At 58.7% G+C, this 24,885-nt stretch overlaps 1 protein-coding gene across 1 annotated transcript in view; it reads right to left on the bottom strand.

The window, feature by feature from the left end:
* WDR97 (WD repeat domain 97) overlaps window positions 1-23,863 on the bottom strand; it is a 71,400-nt gene extending 47,537 nt beyond the window's left edge. The window contains exons 1-11 of the mRNA XM_043541898.1: window positions 23,632-23,863; window positions 22,335-22,918; window positions 21,551-21,672; window positions 20,533-21,196; window positions 19,440-19,588; window positions 18,543-18,779; window positions 16,163-16,253; window positions 8,562-8,694; window positions 7,371-7,498; window positions 4,660-4,735; window positions 3,952-4,107 (exon numbers count right to left, since the gene is read on the bottom strand). Of these exons, the coding sequence (XP_043397833.1) occupies window positions 3,952-4,107; window positions 4,660-4,735; window positions 7,371-7,498; window positions 8,562-8,694; window positions 16,163-16,253; window positions 18,543-18,779; window positions 19,440-19,588; window positions 20,533-21,196; window positions 21,551-21,672; window positions 22,335-22,918; window positions 23,632-23,823 (2,532 nt within the window). The 5' untranslated portion in view covers window positions 23,824-23,863. The remainder of the gene's footprint in view (window positions 1-3,951; window positions 4,108-4,659; window positions 4,736-7,370; window positions 7,499-8,561; window positions 8,695-16,162; window positions 16,254-18,542; window positions 18,780-19,439; window positions 19,589-20,532; window positions 21,197-21,550; window positions 21,673-22,334; window positions 22,919-23,631) is intronic.
* Between the last annotated feature and the right edge of the window lie 1,022 nt (window positions 23,864-24,885).

Below are 24,885 nucleotides of genomic sequence, written 5' to 3'. Positions count from 1 at the left end.
AACACATGACTTATGAGGAGAGGCTGAGGGAACTGGGATTGTTTAGTCTGCAGAAGAGAAGAATGAGGGGGGATTTGATAGCTACTTTCAGCTACCTGAGAGGTGGTTCCAGAGAGGATGGTTCTAGACTATTCTCCGTGGTAGAAGAGGACAGGACAAGGAGTAATGGTCTCAAGTTGCAGTGGGGGAGGTTTAGGTTGGATATTAGGAAAAACTTTTTCACCAAGCGGGTGGTGAAACACTGGAATGTGTTACCTAGGGAGGTGGTAGAATCTCCTTCCTTAGAAGTTTTTAAGGTCAGGCTTGACAAAGCCCTGGCTGGGATGATTTAATTGGGGATTGGTCCTGCTTTGAGCAGGGGGTTGGACTAGATGACCTCCTGAGGTCCCTTCCAACCCTGATATTCTATGATTCTATGATTCAAGATCTTTCTCCCGATTAGTTGTAGCTAAATTAGCTCCCATCATATAGTATGTATAGTTGGGGTTATTTTTTCCAATGTGCATTACTTTACATTTATCCACATTAAATTTCATTTGCCATTTTGTTGCCCAATCACTTAGTTTTGTGAGATCTTTCTGAAGTTCTTCACAGTCTGCTTTGGTCTTAACTATCTTGAGCCGTTTAGTATCGTCTGCAAACTTTGCCACCTCACTGTTAACCCCTTTCTCCAGATCATTTATGAATAAGTTGAATAGGATTAGTCCTCGGACTGACCCTTGGGGAACACCACTAGTTACCCCTCTCCATTCTGAAATTTTACCATTTATTCCTACCCTTTGTTCCCTGTCTTTTAAACAGTTCTCAATCTATGAAAGGTTCTTCCCTCTTATCCCATGATAACTTAATTTACGTAAAAGCCTTTGGCGAGGGACCTTGTCAAAGGCTTTCTGGAAATCTAAGTACACTATGTCCACTGGATCCCCCTTGTCCACATGTTTGTTGACCCCTCAAAGAACTCTAATAGATTAGTAAGACATGATTTCCCTTTGCAGAAACCATGTTGACTTTTGCCCAACAATTCATGTTCTTCTATGTGTTTGACAATTTTATTCTTTTCTGTTGTTTCAACTAATTTGCCCGGTACTGACGTTAGACTTACCAGTCTGTAATTGCCAGGATCACCCCTAGAGTCCTTCTTAAATATTGGCGTTACATTAGCTATCTTCCAGTCATTGGGTACAGAAGCTAATTTAAAGGACAGGTTACAAACCATAGTTAATAGTTCCGCAATTTCACATTTGAGTTCTTTCGGAACTCTTGGGTGAACGCCATCTGGTCCTGGTGACATGTTACCGTTAAGTTTCTCAATTAATTCCAGAACTTCCTCTTGTGACAATTCCTCAGATTTGTCACCTACAAAAGACAGCTCAGGTTTGGGAATCTCCCTCACATCCTCAGCCGTGAAGACTGAAGCAAAGAATTCATTTAGTTTCTCTGCGAAACTTTAAGTGCTTTAAGTGCTCCTTTTGTATCTCGATCGTCCAGGGCCCCACTGGTTGTTTAGCAGGCTTCCTAAAAAAGCCTGTACTTAAAAAACATCTTGTTATTACTGGGATGAAGTGGGACTGTTCTTAATGTTTCCTCTGAATACTGTAGGGGTGCCTCAGTTTCCCCTAGGCATTTCTTAAGTCTCTAGGTGGTGGGATAAGGGGGTGTAATTGTTGCAGAGCAAAGGGCCAGGGTACATAAATGGCCGACACTCTGTCTCCTGGCAGCTGATGGCCTGGGCCCTTCCCCCCTGCAAGGTGAGAGCTAAAGGGTTGGAGAACAAAGGAATCAGGTGCCCTTTTGGCCTGGGAAAGGGACAAAGCCCAGAGGAGGGGGGGCTGGGGAGAGTTTCGGTTTGGGGCTGGCTGGGGACGAGGAGTGAAGGGCAGACGGGATTGTCTGGCTCACTGCCCCCCAAAATGGACCCGGCTGAGGGGTCCTGTTCTCTGTACCTACAAGGTCTGTGTTAGACCGTGTGCCTGTTGTCTAATAAACCTCTGTTTTACTGGCTGGCTGAGAGTCACGTCTGACTGCGGAGTTGGGGGGCAGGACCCTCTGGCTTCCCCAGGACCCCGCCTGGGTGGACTCGCTGTGGGAAGCGCACGGAGGGGCAGGGGATGCTTAATGCTTCGAGGTCAGACCCAGGAAGGTGGAAGCTGTGTGAGTTTCTTGCCCTGAAGACAAGCTGCTCACAGAACGGAGATTTCCCCAGAGTCCGGCCTGGCTTCGTGGGGAGCAGTTCCAGAGCATCGCCCGGGGACTCCGTGACAATTACCTTTTGAGTTTTTGGCTAGCTGTTCTTCCAACTCCTTTTTGGCTTTTCTTATTACATTTTCACATTTAATTTGGCAGTGTTTATGCTCCTTTCTATTTACCTCACTAGGATTTGACTTCCACTTTTTAAAATATGCCTTTTTATCTCTCTCTGCTTCTTTTACATTGTTGTTAAGCCACGGTGGCTCTTTTTTAGTTCTTTTACTGTGTTTTTTAATTTGGGGTATTCATTTAAGTTGAGCCTCTATTATGGTGTCTTTGAAAAGTGTCCAAGCAGTCATTTAAAGTATCGAGAAATTTTGTCTCTGTATTTCGCCCTGACGTGACATGTACCCAGTCACTATGGGGATAACTGAAATCCCCCACTACTATTGAGTTCTTTATTTCAATAGCCTCTCTAATCTCCCTTAAGGTTTCATCGTCACTGTCACTGTCCTGGTCAGGTGGTCGATAATAGATCCCTACTGTTATATTCTTAGTAGAGCCTGGAATTACTATCCATGGAGATTCTATGGAACATGTGGATTCATTTAAGATTTTTATTTCATTTGATTCTAAACTTTCTTTCACATATAGTGCCCCACCAGCACAACCGACTGTCATTCCTGTATAATTTATACCCTGCTATTACCGTGTCCCATTGATTATACGTGTTCCACCAAGTTTCTGCCAGGCCTTGTTTAATACAAGGCACTCAGGTTCACCCATCTTAGTATTTAGTCTTCTTGCATTTGTATACAAGCACTTATTACATCTGTCACTTTTGAGATGTCTGCCTTCATGTGATGGAATTGAATGGGCCTTTTTTTCATTTGACTGTTTCTCTTCAGTTCCTCCCTGTACTTTATCAAGTTCCATCCTCTCCTCTTTCCTAGGCTAAAGAGTATCCCCTTTAATAAATCCTCCCCTAAGGAATGTCTGTCCAAACCATGTGCTCCTCTGCACCTGTCAGCTATCCCTCCGCTCTTAGTTTAAAAACTCCTCTGACCTTTTGAATTTTCTTGCTAGCAGTCTGGTTCCAGTTTGGTTTAGGTGGAGTCCATCCTTCCTATACAGGCTCCTTCTTTCCTAAAAGGTTCCCCAGTTCCTAATAACACTAAACCCCACCGCCCTACACCATCCTCTCATCCATGCACTGAGACCCCGCAGTTCTGTTGAACTGGCCCTGTGCGTGGAACTGGAAGCATTTCAGAGAATGCTACCAGGGAGGTTCCAGAGTTTAATCTCTTGCCTACATTTGGCCTCCAGGACCTCTCTCCTACCTTCCCCTATGTCACTGGTACCTACATGTACCACGGCCTCCTCCCCAGCATTGCACATAAGTCTGAGCGACCTGCAATCTTTGCACCCGGCAGGCAAGTCACCATGTGGTTCTCCCGGTCACCACAAGCCCAGCTCTCTTTATTTCTAATGACTGAGTTCCCCATTGCTATTCCCGGTCTCTTCCTACTACTTGGGATTCCCTCCCCTGGACAGGTCTCCTCAGTGCGAGAGGACACCATGACATCATCTGGAAGGAGGGTCCCACCTATGGGGTAGTTCCTGCCCCCAAGCTGTTGCTATGTCTGTCTCAGAGCCCCCAGCCAGCCCTTTCCTAGGCAGAGCTCCTGCTAATCCCAGAACACAGAGCACGTCTGGCCAGGCCCCATCACCCACTGCCAGCCCCGTCCCCATCCGCACCGTCACCTGGATCCTCGGCGGCTGCCTGTGGACAAGACGCATGTAGCGTTCAAAGGCCTCGTCCTGCAGCTTCGTATGCAGCCTGGGCTTCCTGGCGGCGGGGAGCTTCCCCTGCTGAATGAGGAGCAGATCCTGGTCCCTCGCGGCCAGCTGGGCACAGGCCTGCAACGTTCAAAGGGGCCCTGGCTCACGGTCGTTCCAGGCAGGCTGAGGAGCCCAGCGACTGTCTGGGGAAGTGGCAGGGCTTGGGAAGCGGGTCTGCAGCTGCCAGGCAGTCACTGGCACGCAGCAGAGCCCACCCACGACAGCAGCCATTGTGGTGGGGGGCTGGGAACAGCAGACGGCTGCCCAGATCTGGGGGCTGTGCAGGGACTGGAGGGCCAGAGGCTGCGCATGGGCCGGAGGTGCCTGTGGCTCAGGGCTTGGTGCCAGCCCTTTCCCACGGTCTGAGGTCAGGACCCACACTGGGGGCCTGGTGCCCAGTGTCTGGTGCCTGGATTTCGGGCCCCTGCAGGCCCAGGGGCCGTCCATGTCCTCACTGACTAACAGGGGCCACCTCCCAGCCTCCCCCCCCGCACCCCTGCTCGAGCAAGCTCCCACAGGGCAGAATCTTTGGCCCAGTGGGACTGGTGCTTCGGCCTATCACTCAGGTGCTCTGGACCAGCGCTGGGGGAGGCAGGGCCAGCAGCTTGCCGTCCCACCGTCAGGCGTCACCTCCTCCTTCTCCTGGCGCACCCAGGAGTAGTCCTCATCCTTCTTGAGCTTCCAGGGGAGCAGCGGCACGCACAGCCTGCAGAGAGGGACACGCCTGTCAAGAGCCAGGCTCACGGCCCCCAGGCCATCCACCGGCCTTTGCCCGCCACAGCCAGGGCGGCAACCCCAGACACGTGGCCCTAAAGCCTCAATGAAGCAAGAGACGGCTCATCGGGTGCAAACTAGCACCAGGGTCCCCCAGGGATCTCAGAACACCCCCACTCACCGCACGTCCCCTCCCCTGCCTGAGCGCACCTGGGGCAGCAGACCCTGGGCTGCCCCCCCCTCGCCCCCATGTATCTCGCTGGTGCCCCCCCATTACACTGCCCTGAGGCAGATCTGCAGCCACTGCCCTCGACCCCTCCCCACACCCAGCTCTGCGGCTGTGCGTTCTGCATCCGCAGAGAATCCCTCGGTCCAGGCGGAAAACTTCTCTTCCTCCTGAGGACACTGGGGACGAGGGATGGAGCCTGCAGAGCCACACAGCAGGGGAGAGTGTTGGGGGGGTCCTCCAGCCATGGCGGAGAGGGTGCACTCACGGTGGGGAGGTTCTCCAGCCACGGCAAAGCGGGTGCATCTGAGGGGGAGGGGAAGTCCTCCGTCCATGGCGGTGTGGGTGCACCCGGGGGGTGGGAGGTTCTCCAGCCACGGCAAAGCGGGTGCACCAGGGGGGGAGGGGAGGTCCTCCAGCCATGGCGGCGTGGGTGCATCCAAGGTGGGGGGGAGGTCCTCCAGCCATGGCGGCGTGAGTGCACCCGGCGGGGAGGTTCTCTGGCCATGGCAGAGGGGTCGCACCCAGGGAGTGGGGGGAAAGTCCTCCTGCCATGGCGGCGTGGGTGCACCCGGGGGGCTGGGGGGGGAGTCCTCCGGCCATGGTGGCGTGGGTGCACCTGGGGGGGAGGTTCTCTGGCCATGGCAGAGGGGTCGCACCCAGGGAGTGCAGGGAAAGTCCTCTGGCCATGGCAGAGGGGTCACACCCAGGGAGTGCAGGGAAAGTCCTCTGGCCATGGCGGTGTGGGTGCACCCGGGGGGGGCGGGGAGAAGTCCTCCGGCCATGGCAGGGTGGGTGCACCCGGGGGGGAGGTTCTCTGGCCATTGCAGAGGGGTCGCACCCAGGGAGTGGGTGGAAAGTCCTCCGGCCATGGCAGCGTGGGTGCACCCGGCGGGGGGCGGGGGAGGTTCTCTGGCGATGGCAGGGTGGGGTCACACCCAGGGAGTGGGGGGAAAGTCTTCTGGCCATGGCGGCGTGGGTGCACCCGGGGGGGGGGGGAAGTCCTCCGGCCATGGCAGGGTGGGTGCACCTGCGGGGGAGGTTCTCTGGCCATGGCAGAGGGGTCGCACCCAGGGAGTGGGGGGAAAGTCCTCCGGCCATGGCAGGGTGGGTGCACCCTGGGGGGAGGTTCTCTGGCCATGGCAGAGGGGTCGCACCCAGGGAGTGGGGGGAAAATCTTCTGGCTATGGCGGTGTGGGTGCACCCGGGGGGAGGTTCTCTGGCCATGGCAGAGGGGTCGCACCCAGGGAGTGGGGGGAAAGTCGTCCGGCCATGGCGGCGTGGGTGCACCCCGGGGGGGAGATTCTCTGGCCATGGCAGAGGGGTCGCACCCAGGGAGTGGGGGGAAAGTCCTCTGGCCATGGCGGCGTGGGTGCACCCGGGGGGGGGGAGGTTCTCTGGCCATGGCAGAGGGGTCGCACCCAGGGAGTGGGGGGAAAGTCCTCTGGCCATGGCGGTGTGGGTGCACCCGGCGGGGAGTTTCTCTGGCCATGGCAGAGGGGTCGCACCCAGGGAGTGGGGGGAAATTCCTCTGGCCATGGCAGTGTGGGTGCACCCGGGGGGAGGTTCTCTGGCCATGGCAGAGGGGTCGCACCCAGGGAGTGGGGAGAAAGTCCTCTGGCCATGGCGGTGTGGGTGCACCCGGGGGGAGGTTCTCTGGCCATGGCAGAGGGGTCGCACCCAGGGAGTGGGGGGAAAGTCTTCTGGCCATGGCGGTGTGGGTGCACCCGGGGGGAGGTTCTCTGGCCATGGCAGAGGGGTCGCACCCAGGGAGTGGGGGGAAAGTCGTCCGGCCATGGCGGCGTGGGTGCACCCCGGGGGGGAGATTCTCTGGCCATGGCAGAGGGGTCGCACCCAGGGAGTGGGGGGAAAGTCCTCTGGCCATGGCGGTGTGGGTGCACCCGGGGGGGGGGAGGTTCTCTGGCCATGGCAGAGGGGTCGCACCCAGGGAGTGGGGGGAAAGTCCTCTGGCCATGGCGGCGTGGGTGCACCCGGCGGGGAGTTTCTCCGGCCATGGCAGAGGGGTCGCACCCAGGGAGTGGGGGGAAAGTCCTCTGGCCATGGCGGCGTGGGTGCACCCGGCGGGGAGTTTCTCCGGCCATGGCAGAGGGGTCGCACCCAGGGAGTGGGGAGAAAGTCCTCTGGCCATGGCGGTGTGGGTGCACCCGGCGGGGAGTTTCTCCGGCCATGGCAGAGGGGTCGCACCCAGGGAGTGGGGGGAAAGTCCTCTGGCCATGGCGGCGTGGGTGCACCCGGCGGGGAGTTTCTCCGGCCATGGCAGAGGGGTCGCACCCAGGGAGTGCAGGGAAAGTCCTCCGGCCATGGCGGTGTGGAGCCGTGTATTTGTCAGGAGCTTGGAGCACCCGGCCTGACAGTGGGGCAGACCCCTGGCTGGGCTCACTTGACAGAGAGGGAACGAGGGTCCAGGAGCAACCGTTGTCTGGCGTCCTTGTTAAGGGGCCGCAGTGAGCCCTCGCTGGTGGGGAAAGGAGCGTCCTGCATGGGGTCTAGGAGGCTCACGCACAGCAGCTGCAGGAGAAAGAGGCCCTGAGTGTTGCCAGCTGTGGAGGGGCAGGGGCTCCGAGGGGAGGGCGGCACACGTGGCATGGATGGGAGAGAACTGGTCCCCCCGCGTCATCCACTCAGTGGCTAACTGCATCTCCGGGGACCCCCAGTTACTGCAGTCCCAGCCTCTCCCAGCAGGGGGTGCTGTGGGGAGCGGGGCAGGAGCTGGCTGGGGGGAGCTCCTGTCTATGCCAGTCCCAGCTTCTCCCAGCAGGGGGCACTGTGAGAGTGGGGCAGGAGCTGGCTGGGGGGGCGCTCCTGTCTACTCCAGACCCGGCCTCTCCCAGCAGGGGGCGCTGTGAGGAGTGGGGCAGGGCACTGTCTATGGGGGGCGCTCCCGGCTACTCCAGACCCGGCCTCTCCCAGCAGGGGGCGCTGTGAGGAGTGGGGCAGGGCACTGTCTATGGGGGGCGCTCCCGGCTACTCCAGCCCCAGCCTCTCCCAGCAGGGGGCGCTGTGAGGAGTGGGGCAGGGCACTGTCTATGGGGGGCGCTCCCGGCTACTCCAGACCCGGCCTCTCCCAGCAGGGGGCGCTGTGAGGAGTGGGGCAGGGCACTGTCTATGGGGGGCGCTCCCGGCTACTCCAGCCCCAGCCTCTCCCAGCAGGGGGCGCTGTGAGGAGTGGGGCAGGGCACTGTCTATGGGGGGCGCTCCCGGCTACTCCAGACCCGGCCTCTCCCAGCAGGGGGCGCTGTGAGGAGTGGGGCAGGGCACTGTCTATGGGGGGCGCTCCCGGCTACTCCAGACCCTGCCTCTCCCAGCAGGGGGCGCTGTGAGGAGTGGGGCAGGGTACTGTCTATGGGGGGTGCTCCCGGCTACTCCAGACCCGGCCTCTCCCAGCAGACTGTGTCCGACCGGTGCACAGTGTGGAGGGTCTGGTACAGGGCTAGTCCGGGCAGACATTGTGCACAGAGTAGGCCCCTGTGGCAGGTATCCCTGAGCAGCCTGGTTCGTGTGTACCTGTGACAGGGCCCTGCCCAGCCCGTGCTGCCCTGCCCCCGGCGCTGGGCCCAAGCTCGGTCCGTACCTTGGTGAGATACAGCCTGGGCAGGTACTTGCTGTGGTGTATGCAGTGCAGATGCTGCTCCACGCCCAGCAGCAGGTCCCCGCACTCGTTCCCGAAGGCCAGGCTCTCCGGGATCGTGTTCAGCTTGAGGTGCCTGAGGAGAGAGGTGAGAGGCCACGTGGCGGGGGAGCGTCGATCGGCAAAGTCCCCCCGCAGCAGCAGAGCTGCGAACAGCAGAGAGGCTAACAGAGGGAGTTTGCCTGGGATCTGTCTGAGAGGAGGTACGCTAAGGGTTGCCTTAGGGAGGCTGTGGTGGTGAGTATCTGAGCGTCTGTTGTGGGGACAGTTTGACCGTGTGCTTGGTTGATGGTTTGAAAAGTGTGAATTGGGAGTGCTTTGTTCCAGGTGAGCCCTGAGTGGGCCTGACTGTATAAAAAGCCAGTCAGCTGTGAACCAGCAGAGCAGCGACCAGCAGAGCGGCTAACAGAGGGAGTTTGCCTGGGGAGAGCCCACTGAGGCTTACATCTGGCCGGCTTCTCAGTCTAGTTACTACAACTCCTGAGTGAGCTCGTAGGAGGAAGGTAATATGGATGGGGAGCGTTCAGCTGTTGTGACCTGCACTGGATGTGCCATGTTTGTCTTTCTTCCCCAGGACAGAAGCGACTTTGTCTGTACGAAGTGCAAGCTGATCTCCATATTGGAAGAGAAGGTTCAAGGTCTGGAGAAACAAGTATCGACCCTGCGTTGCATAAGAGAAACTGAAGATTTCCTGGACAGACGTCGGGATATGCTTCTACGGGCACAACGTTCTGAAGATTCAGAGCAGGCTGCGCAGCGGGGACAGGAGGACGGTGAAGAAATTTGGCAGCATGTGACCTCCAGAAGAAGAAAGGGGAGCGTCCAAGGACCAGCAACACAGATACAGGTAAGCAACCGTTTTCATGTTCTCTCCACAGGTACTAATGCGGAGAGTGGACCAGATGATACGTCTGAGGGAAGGGAGCAGAAGGAGACTCCGCCGATTGGAAGCCATGAGATGCACTGTCCCAGGGATGGGGGTTCCATGACCACCGGTCCCAAGAGAAGGAGGCGGGTGGTGGTGGTCAGGGACTCTCTCCTCAGGGGGACTGAGTCATCTATCTGCCGCCCCGTCTGGGAAAACCGAGAAGTCTGCTGCTTGCCAGGAGCTAGGATTCACGATGTGACAGAGAGACTGCTGAGACTCATCAAGCCCTCGGATCGCTACCCCTTCCTGCTTCTCCACGTGGGCACCAATGATACTGCCAAGAATGATCTTGAGCGGATCACTGCGGACTACGTGGCTCTGGGAAGAAGGATAAAGGAGTTTGAGGCGCAAGTTGTCTTCTCGTCCATCCTCCCCGTAGAAGGAAAAGGCCTGGGTAGAGACCGTCGAATCGTGGAAGTCAACGAATGGCTACGCAGGTGGTGTAGGAGAGAAGGCTTTGGATTCTTTGACCATGGGATGGTGTTCCATGAAGGAGGAGTGCTAGGCAGAGACGGTGTCATGGAATCCCCGGGCAATGCTCTGGAACTGCTCCCTAAGAAGCCAGTCAGGACTCTGGGGAAGTCTCCTTTCTGTGAACAGACTGTCTTCAGGACTCACAGCTCACACAGCTTCCACCTTCCTGGGTCTGAACTTGGAGCATTCAGCATCCTCTGCCCCTCCCTGCGCTTCCCACAGCGAGTCTGCCAAGGCGGGCTCCTGGGGAAGCCAGAGGGTCCTGCCCCCAACTTCGCAGTCAGACGTGACTCTCAGCCAGCCAGTAAACCAGAAGGTTTATTAGACAACAGGAACATGGTCTAACACAGAGCTTGTAGGTGCAGAGAACAGGACCCCTCAGCTGGGTCCATTTTGGGGGGCAGTGAACCAGACAACCACGTCTGCACTTCACTCTTCGTCCCCAGCCAGCCCCAAACTGAAACTCCCTCCAGCCCCTCCTCCTCTCGCTTTCCCCTTTCCCGGGCCAGGAGGTCACCGGATTCCTTTGTTCTCCAACCCTTTAGCTCTCACCTTGCAGGGGGGAAGGGCCCAGGCCATCAGTGGCCAGGAAACAGGGTGTCGGCCATTCTCTGTGTCCAGACCCCTGCACACACTTGCCCTCTAGGGCTCTGCAAGGATCATACACCCTTACCCCACCCCCTAGATACTTAAGAACTGCATGGGGGAAACTGACGACCCCCACAATATTCAGAGGAAATATTAAGAACAGTCCCGCTTCGTCACAGACGGACTCCACCTAACGAAGAGAGGGAAGAGCATCTTCGCAAGCAGGCTGGCTAACCTAGTGAGGAGGGCTTTAAACTAGGTTCACCGGGGGAGGGAGACCAAAGCCCTGAGGTAAGTGGGGACGTGGGATACCGGGAGGAAGCACGAGCAGGAGAGCACGAAAGGGGAGGGCTCCTGCCTCATACTAAGAAAGCAGGACAAACAGCGAGTTATCTCAAGTGCCTGTATGCAAATGCAAGAAGCCTGGGAAACAAGCAGGGAGAACTGGAAGTCCTGGCACAGCCAAGGAATTAGGATGTGATTGGAATAACAGAGACTTGGTGGGATAACTCACATGACTGGAGTACTGTCATGGATGGATATAAACTGTTCAGGAAGGACAGGCAGGGCAGAAAAGGGGTGGGGGGGAGTGGCACTGTATGTAAGGGAGCAGTATGACTGCTCAGAGCTCCGGTATGAAACTGCAGAAAAACCTGAGTGTCTCTGGATTAAGTTTAGAAGTGTGAGCAACAAGGGTGATGTTGTGGTGGGAGTCTGCTATAGACCACCGGACCAGGGGGATGAGGTGGACGAGGCTTTCTTCCGGCAACTCACGGAAGTTACTAGATTGCAGGCCCTGGTTCTCATGGGAGACTTCAATCACCCTGATATCTGCTGGGAGAGCAATACAGCGGTGCACAGACAATCCAGGAAGTTTTTAGAAAGTGTAGGGGACAATTTCCTGGTGCAAGTGCTGGAGGAACCAACTAGGGGCAGAGCTCTTCTTGACCTGCTGCTCACAAACCAGGAAGAATTAGTAGGGGAAGCAAAAGTGGATGGGAACCTGGGAGGCAGTGACCATGAGATGGTTGAGTTCAGGATCCTGACACAGGGAAGAAAGGAAAGCAGCAGAATATGGACACTGGACTTCAGAAAAGCAGACTTTGACTCCCTCAGGGAACTGCTGGGCAGGATCCCCTGGGAGAACAACATGAGGGGAAAAGGAGTCCAGGAGAGCTGGCTGTATTTTAAAAATCCTTATTGAGGTTACAGGGACAAACCATCCCGATGTGTGGAAAGAATAGTAAATATGGCAGGCGACCAGCTTGGCTTAACAGTGAAATCCTTGCTGATCTTAAACACAAAAAAGCAGCTTACAAGAAGTGGAAGATTGGACAAATGACCAGGGAAGAGTATAAAAATATTGCTCGGGAATGCAGGAGTGAAATCAGGAAGGCCAAATCACACCTGGAGTTGCAGCTAGCAAGAGATGTTAAAAGTAACAAGAAGGGTTTCTTCAGGTATGTTAGCAACAAGAAGAAAGTCAATGAAAGTGTGGGCCACTTACTGAATGAGGGAGGCAACCTAGGGACAGAGAATGTGGAAAAAGCTAATGTACTCAATGCTTTTTTTGCCTCTATCGTCACGAACAAGGTCAGCTCCCAGACTACTGCACTGGGCAGCACAGCATGGGGAGGAGGTGACCAGCCCTCTGTGGAGAAAGAAGTGGTTAGGGACTATTTAGAAAAACTGGACGACCACAAGTCCATGGGGCCGGATGCACTGCTTCCGAGAGTGCTAAAGGAGTTGGCGGATCTGATTGCAGAGCCATTGGCCATTATCTTTGAAAACTCATGGTGATCGGGGGAGGTCCCGGATGACTGCAAAAAGGCAAATGTAGTGCCCATCTTTAAAAAAGGGAAGAAAGAGGATCCTGGGAACTACAGGCCTGTCAGCCTCACCTCAGTCCCTGGAAAAATCATGGAGCAGGTGCTCAAGGAATCGATTCTGAAGAACTTAGAGGAGAGGAAAGTGATCAGGAATGGTCAGCATGGATTCACCAAGGGCAAGTCATGCCTGACTAATCTAATTGCCTTCTATGACAAGATAACTGGCTCTGTGGATGAGGGGAAAGCAGTGGACATGTTGTTCCTTGACTTTAGCAAAGCTTTTGACACGGTCTCCCACAGTATTCTTGCCAGTAAGTTAAAAGAAGTATGGGCTGGATGAATGGACGATAAGGTGGATAGAAAGCTGGCTAGATTGTCGGGCTCAACGGGTACTGATCAATGGCTCCATGTCTAGTTGGCAGCCGGTATCAAGTGGAGTGCCCCAAGGGTCAATCCTCGGGCTGGTTTTGTTCAATATCTTCATTAATGATCTGGAGGATGGTGTGGATTGCACTCTCAGCAAATTTGCAGATGATACTAAACTGGGAGGAGAGGTAAATACGCTGGAGGGTAGGGATAGGATACAGAGGGACCTAGACAAATTGGAGGATTGGGCCAAAAGAAATCTGATGAAGTTCAACAAGGACAAGTGCAGAGTCCTGCACTTAGGACGGAAGAATCCCATGCACCGCTACAGACTAGGGACCGAGTGGCTCGGCAGCAGTTCTGCAGAAAAGGACCTGGGGTTACAGTGGACGAGAAGCTGGATAGGAGTCAACAGTGTACCCTTGTTGCGAAGAAGGCCAATGGCATTTTGGGATGTATAAGTGGGAGCATTGCCAGCAGATTGAGGGACGTGATTGTTTCCCTCTATTTGACATTGGTGAGGCCTCATCTGGAGTACTGTGTCCAGTTTTGGGCCCCACACTACAAGAAGGATGTGGATAAATTGGAGAGAGTCCAGCGAAGGGCAACAAAAATGATTAGGGGTCTGGAACACATGACTTATGAGGAGAGGCTGAGGGAACTGGGATTGTTTAGTCTGCAGAAGAGAAGAATGAGGGGGGATTTGATAGCTACTTTCAGCTACCTGAGAGGTGGTTCCAGAGAGGATGGTTCTAGACTATTCTCCGTGGTAGAAGAGGACAGGACAAGGAGTAATGGTCTCAAGTTGCAGTGGGGGAGGTTTAGGTTGGATATTAGGAAAAACTTTTTCACCAAGAGGGTGGTGAAACACTGGAATGCGTTACCTAGGGAGGTGGTGGAATCCCCTTCCTTAGAAGTTTTTAAGGTCAGGGTTGACAAAGCCCTGGCTGGGATGATTTAGTTGGGGACTGGTCCTGCTTTGAGCAGGGGGTTGGACTAGATGACCTCCTGAGGTCCCTTCCAACCCTGATATTCTATGATTCTATGATCAGGCCGTGACACTGGCACAGCCCAGGTTCTTCCTCTGCCGGGAGGACCAGACTGGCCAGGCAAACCTGCTGCTATCGACCCCCCATTCCCTCAGCGGGCTCCCCGGGGCCTGGGTTCATCCTGGGTAACTGCACCACCACTGGGGGGGTGACGCGGAAGCTGCTCGCTAATGCACAACAACACTGCACAGCTGGGGAGGTCTGGACGTCCGTATCCCAATTAAACTGCATCTGAGCCCCAAGCTGAGGTGGGGGCTTCCCGGCGCATCCCACAGCACAGTGGGCTTGGGGGGAGGGTGGTAAAGGGGCCGCAGACTGCTGCTCTCTGCTGGGATCTTCCCTTCAAAGGCAGGGTGGGTTTGTGGCTAATGTCCAGGATGGGAGCTGGGACTCCTGGGTTCTCTCTGTGGCTCTGCCCCTGACTAGCAGCCAGCCCTGCCCCTTGGTGGCTGTGTTTGGCGTGCTGAGCTTCCCGGCTGACTGCGCAGGGACAGGCGGTGTGGGTAAGCCTGCCAGACCCAGCAGCACCTCGAGCCAGTCCCAAACTTCAGCAGACGCCCAGCAGCCCACTCCCTAGCACAGGGGGGTCAGCAGGGCCCAGTGCACCGGCCCATTGGGCGGGGGGAGCCCACCGCCCAGCAGCCCCTGTGCCGCAACAAGGGTGGGACTCAACAGTGGGGATCGCAGCTCCCACTGGCTACACAGGGGAGAGGGGCAGGCAGATAGACTGGGAAAAGGTAAATGGCAAAATGCATGGATTTGCTCTGCCTGCCAGGCTGCCCCCTCCCCACAAGGGGGACCCCCAGGGCTGAGAGACCCTCCCCATTGAGGGACCTGTGGTGATAAATGTTCCTAAGCATGGACCCTAATTGGGAGCTCAGAGTGAAAGTCGATAAAGTCCTGCTGACCTGGATCAATCGCTGCTGCTGGGGGGGGGGGGGGGGGGGGGGGGGGCCATGAAAGGGAGCCAGAGCCTGGACCAGTCCCAACCCGTGTGGATTTAGAGTTAGTGGGGCCCTGTGCGCAGCTTCGTTTTCAGCACCCGCCCCCCGCTCAGGACTCAGCCAGGGAAAAGAACATCCTCTCTTATCTCCCCCGGCCCCGTTTTTCATTCTTTTTTTCCTTCATCCTCCTCCTGTATTGTAAGTAATGGGCAGTAAATGAAAATAAAGTGAGGTACCTTGATTGGGGCAGGGGGGCGGTGCGGCTCCCAGAGCGACCGCCACCCCCCCACCCCCCACCCCCGGCAGCGGCTCCTAAGCAGGGAGACCAGGGAGTCTCCGCAGTTCCTGGCCCATGGGAGCTGCGGAGTTGGTGCTCGGGGCAGGGGCAGCGCACGGAGCCACCTCCCCCCACCCCACCAGGGGTGCGCAGAGATGTGCCAGCAGCTGGCCGCTTCCGGGAGCGGTGTGGGGCCACCGGCCACCGCATGGAGGCAGCCTGCCTGCTTGAGCCCTGCTGCGCCACCGGCCGGGACTCAGGGGCAGGTTGTCAGATATTTGTCCTGCATTTTGGGGGGTCCCTTGTCGTTGGGGGCCACGTGCATGGTTTGTTTCACGGTAAACCTGCTCCTGGTCCAAACACACCGGCCTGTCGAGAGAAGCACGGCTGAGCCGGCCAAGGCTCTCGATTGCACGTGGCTGGGAGCCCGGGACCACAGGGGCAGGTAATTTCCTTGCCCTGAACAGCCCGAGGCTGGTACAAGTTTGCCAGGTCCCAGAGTGACGGATCAGACTGCGGGGCTGGGCCTGTGCCCCTCCGGCAGTGAGAGTCGGCACCAGAGACGGACGCTGCATTTTCTGTCTTTGCTGCTCATCATTCCCCTCGCGAGTTTGTCTGGTTTTGTCTTTTTGGAATTGGGATCAGCCTTTAGCAGCAGCCCCAGCCCCTCCCAGCTCTTCTCCCTTCCCCTAGGACAGTTCTTACCATCTTAACCCCAGCTAAGGGGCTGTCTGGCCAGGGGGGTTTCCCAGGGAAAGGGCCCCAGGGGAACTGTTAACATACCAGCCCTACGGAACCCCTGACGTTTCCAGTGCTCGCCCCGATGTGCTGACTTCCCTGTGCAGGGTGAAGGGACATTTCTTGGGGCGTTTGCCACGGGACCGAGCTGGCTCAGCTCCCTGGATCCCAGACCTTGTTTAACACTGTGCAGCTCCAGTCAGTGACAGGAGCATGTTAACACCGGACACCAGCCCCCCAGGGCCGTGAGACCCACCCAAAGCCCCCACAGCGACTGCGGTATGGGCAGGATCTGGGCAGAGTCCCTGACAGGCCGTGCTGGCTGGCCTGGCAGGAGCATCTGCCTCTCACCTGAGTAGCTGGTTTTGGGCGTTCCAGACCTTCACCGACCCATCCCTGCTGGCCGATGCAAAGAGCTTCAGCGTGGGACAGCAGCACAGGCCTACAGGGCAGGAAAGAGCTGCCATTAAACAATGAGCGCCCCCCCCAGCCTGGGGCTGGCCCCTCATGCAGCATGCGCTGGGGGGAGTAGGAGCGCCATGAACTGGCTACACTCCATGGGGCACCAACAGCCCCTTGTCCCACCCAGGCAGGGCACGGCCCACAGGACACAGTGTGACACTGCCAGACCAGGTGCCAACTCCTGCCAAGGTCCCCTTGTCTCAAGGGAACCCCGACAAATACGTCACTGGAGCCAGCCTGGCCCACCTGAGTGTGAGCATCATTCAGACAGGGATCATCAGAATGTGGTTCGTGCTTAGACTGTATGGAAAGCTGGTGAGTTGCTGCCGGCATTAATCTCACGTATCACCTCTGTATCCCCTAGTGCAAGGGAATGTTTGAGCGTGAGCCTCGGTGACCGTGTAACTCACCAGGCAGGACAGAGACATTAACCAGTGTGAAGTGCTGGCTTCAGCAGAAGATGTTACGTCCTGCCCCACAGGAAAGGCCCATCGACACCAGACGGACCGTTGTGGGACAATAAAGAGGACACAAGATGTCTGTTGTTCTGCCCTCCCACTCCTAGCCCTGAAGATGAGTCGTGCAAGTGAATTCCTCCCGTCAGCTGAGTTCGCAGCTCAGAGCACATGGGGGGAGGGGAATAAAAACCCCTGACAGGGAGGAACTGATTATCTCTATGCTGCTCAGAATCTGGGGGCAGGTTCCTAGGCATAAGCAAGAGATCCCCAGTGCTCAGCCCAGGCTAGCCCTTAGGACGTACAGTATAGTTTAGTATAGAAGCTTTTATTCCCTTTTGAAATTAAGATTGTAACTCATCTGCTTTAACCTTGTCAATAACGCTCATTTCCTTTTCCTATGTAATCAAGCTTTAGACAGCTTGTTATAGGACTGGCTACAAGCGTGGGCTTTGCTGTGAGAGCTAAGGTGCTACTGTCACGGAGTCCCCGGGCGATGCTCTGGAACTGCTCCCCATGAAGCCAGGCAGGACTCTGGGGAAGGCTCCTTTCTGGGAGCAGCCTGTCTGCAGGACACACAGCTCACACAGCTTCCCCCTTCCTGGGTCTGACCTCGGAGCATTCAGCCTCCTCTGCCCCTCCGTGCGCTTCCCACAGCGAGTCCGCTCAAGCGGGGTCCTGGGGGGGCCAGAGGGTCCTGCACCCCAACTCCGCAGTCAGACGTGACTCTCAGCCAGCCAGTAAAACAGAGGTTTATTAGACTACAGGAACATGGTCTAAAACAGAGCTTGTAGGTGCAGAGAACAGGACCCCTCAGCTGGGTCCATTTGGGGGGGCAGTGAGCCAGACAATCACGTCTGCACTTCACTCTTCGTCCCCAGCCAGCCCCAAACTGAAACTCCCTCCAGCCTCTCCTCCTCTGGCTTTCCCCTTTCCCGGGCCAGGAGGTCACCGGATTCCTTTGGTCTCCAACCCTTTAGCTCTCACCTTGCAGGGGGGAAAGGCCCAGGCCATCAGTTGCCAGGAGACAGGGTGTCGGCCATTCTCTGTGTCCAGACCCCTGCACACACCTGCCCTCTAGGGCTCTGCAATGATCATACACCCTTATCCCACCCCCTAGATACTTAAGAACTGCATAGGGGAAACTGAAGCACCTCCACACTATTCAGAGGAAACATTAAGAACAGTCCCAGTTCGTCACAGCAACTGACCTGGGGTGAGTGACGGGTCCTTTGGGACAGGGATTAACCTGCCTATTGCCGTATCCTTGGGGTAAGGGCCCAGCTATCACACAGGCAGCTCCCCTGGGTGGCAGGTCAGATGGGAGCGCCCACAGGGCCTGTCTGTGACTCCCAGGTTAGGCTGTTGTAGGGCCTGAGGAGCTCACACCTGGTAACTGGTTGGTGAAATCGAATACAGAGCTCGCAGCCAATGGGGGGTTGGTGCCAGGTTCCCAGCACTCTGCCCTGAGGCTGGCACACACGCCGTGGGGTCATGGCAGGCAGCTTGACACACTGCTTCCCCACTGGGCATGTCCCCCCTTCCCAGGGCCAGACACTCCCTGGGGGTCACCTTTCCACCCCACCCCATCTGGGGCTGGGTACTCCCCATCAGGCACTGCTATCCCTCTGCTGGGGCTGGACACCCCCATGGAGCACCATTCCCCACCCCACACCCCAGGGCTGGACACTCGCTAGGGGGCACCGCTACCCCTCTGGATGCCCAGACTCACCTCTAGTCCCAGGCTCCTGCTCTGGGTGCCTTCGCAGGCCCTGATGGGAGGAGCAGAAGCCGCTGGGCTGCAGGGCTCTTACCTGTGATCTCGTCCAGCGGGTCATCCTCGGGGCCGTGCTCCTGGCAGCTCTGGGCCAGCAGGTCGTACTGGACGATGCTGTAGGTGGCGGTCTCGGGGTCCTGGATGGCGGTGCCCAGCGTGGAGCCCAGCGGGCACATGTGCAGCACGGGGTGCTGGCAGGAGAAGCTCAGCAGCAGGGTCAGGCACTCGTCAATGTAGGGGAAGATGCGCCAGACTTTCACCGTGCGATCGCCACCTGCACCGGGCCAGGCAGAGGGGCGCTGCCAGGCTGCTCCCGCTGGGCCCCACGCTGGGCTGCAGCAGGCCACAGCTCTGGCCTGTGGCCTGGCTGGGGCAGTCGGCTCACAGGGGCCTTGCTGCAAACTCCCAGACTTCGCCTTTCAGGTGCCACCACCACGGAGCTTTTCATTAGTTTGACGAAACACGTGAAACGGATGGAAATGGGGGACAATCCCTCAGCTCCTGCCCACCCCCGGTCACGGGGGAAACATCTGCCCTCCTCCCAGGACGGGGGGGAACACCTGACCCCCCGGGGTTGGGGAATGGGGGAGTGCCCTGACCTCTGGGGATGGGGGAACGCCTTGCCTGCCCTTCCCCTCCCGCCCCCAGGATGGGGGAACACCCTGCCAGGCCATGCCCAAGGCCCATGGACTCTCCTGCTGACTCCTCTGCCCTGTGGTTCCCGCCCTCTTTAGCGACTGGGTTTTGTGAGCTCTGGGGCCAGGACTTCTCCAGCCCCCCGAGGACCTGGCCCCTGCCCCCTGGAGCCCCGTCCATGCCATCGCTGCACAGGGAGGGCTCTGCCCTCCAAGGGCTCCGTGGGGATCCCTGCCCCGGGCCGGCAGTCACTGGGGCTGCACAGAAAGCCCTGCCGCCGGGCGCTCCGTGCACTCACCAGCTGAGATGATACAGCTGTCGTGGGGGTAGGCAGCCAGCGCGGTCACCCTCTCTGAGCCATGAGCCTTCACCTGGTGCTGGACGCGCCCGGTGAACCACTGAAGCACGCAGAGTGAGCCGTCCTCCTGCCCCAGAACTGGCAGGTACCTGCGGGCAATGCACATCACCCCTGGCACAGCCACAAACTACCACAGCACCACAACAGCGAACCCACCGGAGAGGCTGGGGCTGGAGTCACCAGGAGCTGCCCCCACCTGCGCTCCTGCCCCCCCCCCCCCCCCGCGCCCCCTGCTGGGAGAGGATGGGGCTGGGGCTCCCGCCCAGCCAGTGTTCCTGCCCCGCTCCCCACAGCGCTCCCTGCTGGGAGCGACCAGGGCTGGGGTAGCCAGGAGCTCCCTGCCCCAGCCAGGGCTCCTGCCCCCCTCCCCACAGCGCTCCCTGCTGGGAGCGACCAGGGCTGGGGTAGCCAGGAGCTCCCTGCCCCAGCCAGTGCTCCTGCCCCGCTCCCCACAGCGCTCCCTGCTGGGAGCGACCAGGGCTGGGGTAGCCAGGAGCTCCCTGCCCCAGCCAGGGCTCCTGCCCCCCTCCCCACAGCGCTCCCTGCTGGGAGCGACCAGAGCTGGGGTAGCCAGGAGCTCCCTGCCCCAGCCAGTGCTCCTGCCCCGCTCCCCACAGCGCTCCCTGCTGGGAGCGACCAGGGCTGGGGTAGCCAGGAGCTCCCTGCCCCAGCCAGGGCTCCTGCCCCCCTCCCCACAGCGCTCCCTGCTGGGAGCGACCAGGGCTGGGGTAGCCAGGAGCTCCCTGCCCCAGCCAGTGCTCCTGCCCCGCTCCCCACAGCGCTCCCTGCTGGGAGCGACCAGGGCTGGGGTAGCCAGGAGCTCCCTGCCCCAGCCAGTGCTCCTGCCCCCCTCCCCACAGCGCTCCCTGCTGGGAGCGACCAGGGCTGGGGTAGCCAGGAGCTCCCTGCCCCAGCCAGGGCTCCTGCCCCGCTCCCCACAGCGTCCTCTGCTGAGCGCTCCCTGCCCCGTTCCCCACAACGCCCCCATCTCTGAGGGGCTAGGGTGGGGAGCGGTGCTGGGTCTAATCCTTACCTGTTTTTGTCCTGCAGCTTTAGCGGGAGATGTGTCCAGGACTTCTTGTCCCCTTTCTGCTCCAGGATCTCCCGCCACTGGGCATAGGCCTTTTCGGGGTCCACGAGGTGGCTGTAGAGGAGCAGGCAGCGGGGCCGCGCCGACTCGCTCCAGGGCACCACAATCTTCTTGACGCTCATGGGGTTGACAGCGGTGTTCACCCTCAGGAGCTGGCCCAGCTCCAGAAGCACAAAGAGGGTCTCCTTGGGCAGACAGTAGGCCACCTCCACGGCCTGGCAGGGCCTGTCCAGCAGCAGCGTGGAGAGGATGCGGCCGGTGTGCGCGGCCACGAGCCGCACGGTGGAGTCCTGGCAGGCGCACGCAACTCGCACCGGGAAGCTGCCCACGGCGCTCAGGTCGACGGTACAGAGGCGCGTCACGGCGGCACCCAGCCGGGTGTGCAGGGAATAGAGCTGGTTGACCTTCCAAAGGTCCACGCTGGAGCCGGACAGCGAGACCACGTACCCCCCCTCCGGGTGCGTCTGCAGCTGCTCCACCACCTCGGCCACCTGCACTTCGTCCACCTGGTCAATGGTCTGCAGGTTCCAGGTGCGAATGGTGCCGTCCTGGGAGGCAGAGAGGATGAAGGGCCCCTGCGGGTAGATGGTCACAGCGGTCACAGGCCCTGCCGGAGAGGAAGGGAAGGAGGGCAGAGTCAGAGCAATGCCCAGGCTGCCCACTGGGGGGCACTGCCAGTCTGAGGGGCAGTTTTGCTCCCAGACAGGAGTCCCCAGTCGAGGGCCATATGGGAGCCAGGGAGCACGCTTAGTGTGAGGGCCGTCTCCTCCCCCATCTCCAGGGCCGGGCAGTGGGCAGCCAGCAGGGGGCACAGGTGTCAGGTGCAGCCCCAGGGCAGCTGAGTCTCTCCCTGCAAGGCAGGGGTCCGCGGCAGGGACCAGCAGCTTCAGACAGCGCCCCAGTGTGCCCCCCAGCTGGGGAGGGTGCTCGTGGCAGACTGGGCTCAGCCCCCGGCCCTCACCAGTGTGTCCCACGAAGATTGTCTGGATCAGCCACTTCTTGTCCCAGACCTTGATGGTGGTGTCGCGGGAGGCGGTCACCACACACCCCCCCGCCTCGCAATAAGCGATGTCAGTGATGGCCCTGGGAGAGAGGCAGCCATGAGTGCTCCTGCCGGCTCCGGCGCCCCACCCCTCCCAGGGCGCCGCAGGGTGCTGGGCACCAGTGGGTCACCCCATGACTGCACAAGCCCCGGGGCACATGGCAAGTCGCACTGGTGGCTGGGCCTGGGGGCACAGACCTGGGGGCCAGGCAGGGCTTTCTCAGCTGCAGTGTCTACGAAACGCCAGCCCCACCACCCAGGGATGGGCAGGGAGGGCTCACAGAGGGTCCCACAGCCTGCCCCAGCCAGGGCAGGGGCAGCAGCTGCCAGCGCAGCCCTCGACCCGGCAGCGCATGGGCCCATCTCACTTTACAAACACAGAGACGAGAGCAGCCTCTGAACGTGAGCGTCAGAGAGACCAGAGGTCCCCGCATGCACTGGGGAGTCCTGGCGGTGACACACAGAACTGGCCAGTCCCATCTGTCCACACGCCCATGCCAACGCTGGGCACAGCTAGAGAGGGAGGGGAACCCGGAACCCACCCAGTGCCTCCTGCCCCTCCCCTCCCCATGGAGCAGGAGCCCGGGGCCCAGGCCCTCCTACAAGAGCGTGAAGTTCCTTAGGGTGGAAAGCCGGCGCTCTTTCTTCACTGGGACACCTGGGGCTGGCAGGGCAGCGCCCCACTCCCTAGAGCAGCTGTCACCTGTTGTGAAGGTCCCTCTGGAAGGTCAGTAGCTCCCCCTGGGAGAGGTTGAAGACAGCAACCCCGGTGCCGCAGGCAGCAAAGCATGTCTGGGGGATGCCGGTGTCCAGGGCCAGCCGGCTGAAGGTGTCGCGAGGGGACAGGCCCTGCTGCACGGTGGCCTGGCACTGCAGCTGGCGGAATCCATAGCGGAAGGCCCAGATGGACAGGCTGCCCGCTCCAGCTGTCACCACCTGATTGATCTCTGGGTTGTAGTGGCAGCAACGGATGCCATGCGGAGCCAGCACCTTGGAGAGGACCTCGAAGTCTGGGCCCAGCACCTGCAGGCTTCCCTGGTCCCAGGCCACGTACTTGTTGACCTGGGTGGCGTAGAGCAAGCCCGCGATGGGCTCCGGGGCCTGGGTGCTGTGGCTGAACCAGCCGTCCTCCTTGTGCAGGTGCAGCTGGCTCTCCGCGTCCAGGACCACGAAGAGGCTGGCGCTGCTGTTGTAGGCAACGCGGCGCACGGGCTGCGGGAAGCTGAGGTGACGCAGGTGCTGGAGACCGTGGGTCAGCTGGGCAGCCTTCAGCTCTTCCTTCTTCATCTGCCAGGAGGAGGAGGAGTCGGAGTCACGCGATGCCACAATCCACTGCCCTCACCGCGCTGCTCAGCAGGTAACTCGGCATAGGGCAGGGCTGGCCCCCAGGTACCACTCGGAGCCCGCAGGTCCCAGCATGTCCTGCTGCAACCCGAGTCGAGTGGAGCGGTGCAAGCTGGTGCTCGACGGCTCCACGGGGAGGGTGGCTGCGTGCGGGGCACACTGATGGGGCACCGGAGCACCTGAATGCTGCGGGTGATGTCTGGGTATCAGATGGTTTCAGGCACCTCTTGTCACGTGCCCACTACGGGAAAGCAGACACTGATGGAGCCAGCAGGAGAAACCTCCAGGGAATGGCTTGTAGGGGACGGTCAGCCCCACCTCCGGGTGGGGAGGGACAGGGCAAAGCTAGCCTGGCTCGGCAAGAAGCTATGTGGGGATAGGGAAGCGTGGGGCCCTAGTGAGAGACCTCTGGGCTCAGCTGCTGCTTGGGCACGGCTCCACGGGGCTCCAGAGAAGGCCGGCGTTTGGGTCTGGTAGAACGAGCTGAGCAAGGATCCCGATGGATGTGCCGCCGATGGGCTGGCGTGGTGATGTGACCGTGGCCTGGCCGGGGAGGGGCAGCAGCCACCACGGTCAGGCCATGCTCATCACCACCCTCTCCTGCGTCTGCAGGGACACCAGGCCTCGGGCAGCTCCTTCCTTCCCCCACCACATACCTTCTCCACAGTGGCCTGGACGCCCGCCCGGAGCAAGGCCCAGAGCCGGCGGGCGCTCGTCAGCTGGGTCTCCTCCTCCTTCGCTGCCGGCAGGGGGCTCAGGTGACACATGGCGCTGGGAGTGGCGGCCGCCCCTGTCGAGGTCGCTGCTGTGGAAAGAGAGGCTGGGAAACCCCCTCCCCATTCATTCATGATGAAGGGAAAGCAGTGGATGTATTGTTTCTTGACTTTAGCAAAGCTTTTGACACGGTCTCCCACAGTATTCTTGTCAGCAAGTTAAGGAAGTATGGGCTGGATGAATGGACTATAAGGTGGGTAGAAAGTTGGCTAGATTGTCAGGCTCAACGGGTAGTGATCAATGGCTCCATGTCTAGTTGGCAGCCGGTGTCAAGTGGAGTGCCCCAGGGATCGGTCCTGGGGCCGGTTTTGTTCAATATCTTCATAAATGATCTGGAGGATGGTGTGGATTGCACTCTCAGCAAATTTGCGGATGATACTAAACTGGGAGGAGTGGTAGATACGCTGGAGGGGAGGGATAGGATACAGAAGGACCTAGACAAATTGGAGGATTGGGCCAAAAGAAATCTGATGAGGTTCAATAAGGATAAGTGCAGGGTCCTACACTTAGGATGGAAGAATCCAATGCACCGCTACAGACTAGGGACCGAATGGCTCGGCAGCAGTTCTGCAGAAAAGGACCTGGGGGTGACAGTGGACGAGAAGCTGGATAGGAGTCAACAGTGTGCCCTTGTTGCCAAGAAGGCCAATGGCATTTTGGGATGTATCAGTCGGGGCATTGCCAGCAGATCGAGGGACGTGATCGTTCCCCTCTATTCGACATTGGTGAGGCCTCATCTGGAGTACTGTGTCCAGTTTTGGGCCCCACACTACAAGAAGGATGTGGATAAATTGGAGAGAGTCCAGCGAAGGGCAACAAAAATGATTAGGGGTCTAGAGCACATGACTTATGAGGAGAGGCTGAGGGAGCTGGGATTGTTTAGTCTGCAGAAGAGAAGAATGAGGGGGGATTTGATAGCTGCTTTCAACTACCTGAGAGGTGGTTCCAAAGAGGATGGCTCTAGACTGTTCTCAATGGTAGCAGATGACAGAACGAGGAGTAATGGTCTCAAGTTGCAATGGGGGAGGTTTAGATTGGATATTAGGAAAAACTTTTTCACTAAGAGGGTGGTGAAACACTGGAATGCGTTACCTAGGGAGGTGGTAGAATCTCCTTCCTTAGAGGTTTTTAAGGTC

The sequence above is a fragment of the Chelonia mydas genome, chromosome 2, assembly GCF_015237465.2.
Source record: "Chelonia mydas isolate rCheMyd1 chromosome 2, rCheMyd1.pri.v2, whole genome shotgun sequence".
Taxonomy (NCBI): Eukaryota; Metazoa; Chordata; order Testudines; family Cheloniidae; genus Chelonia; species Chelonia mydas.
This window is presented reverse-complemented; position numbering and strand designations above follow the sequence as displayed.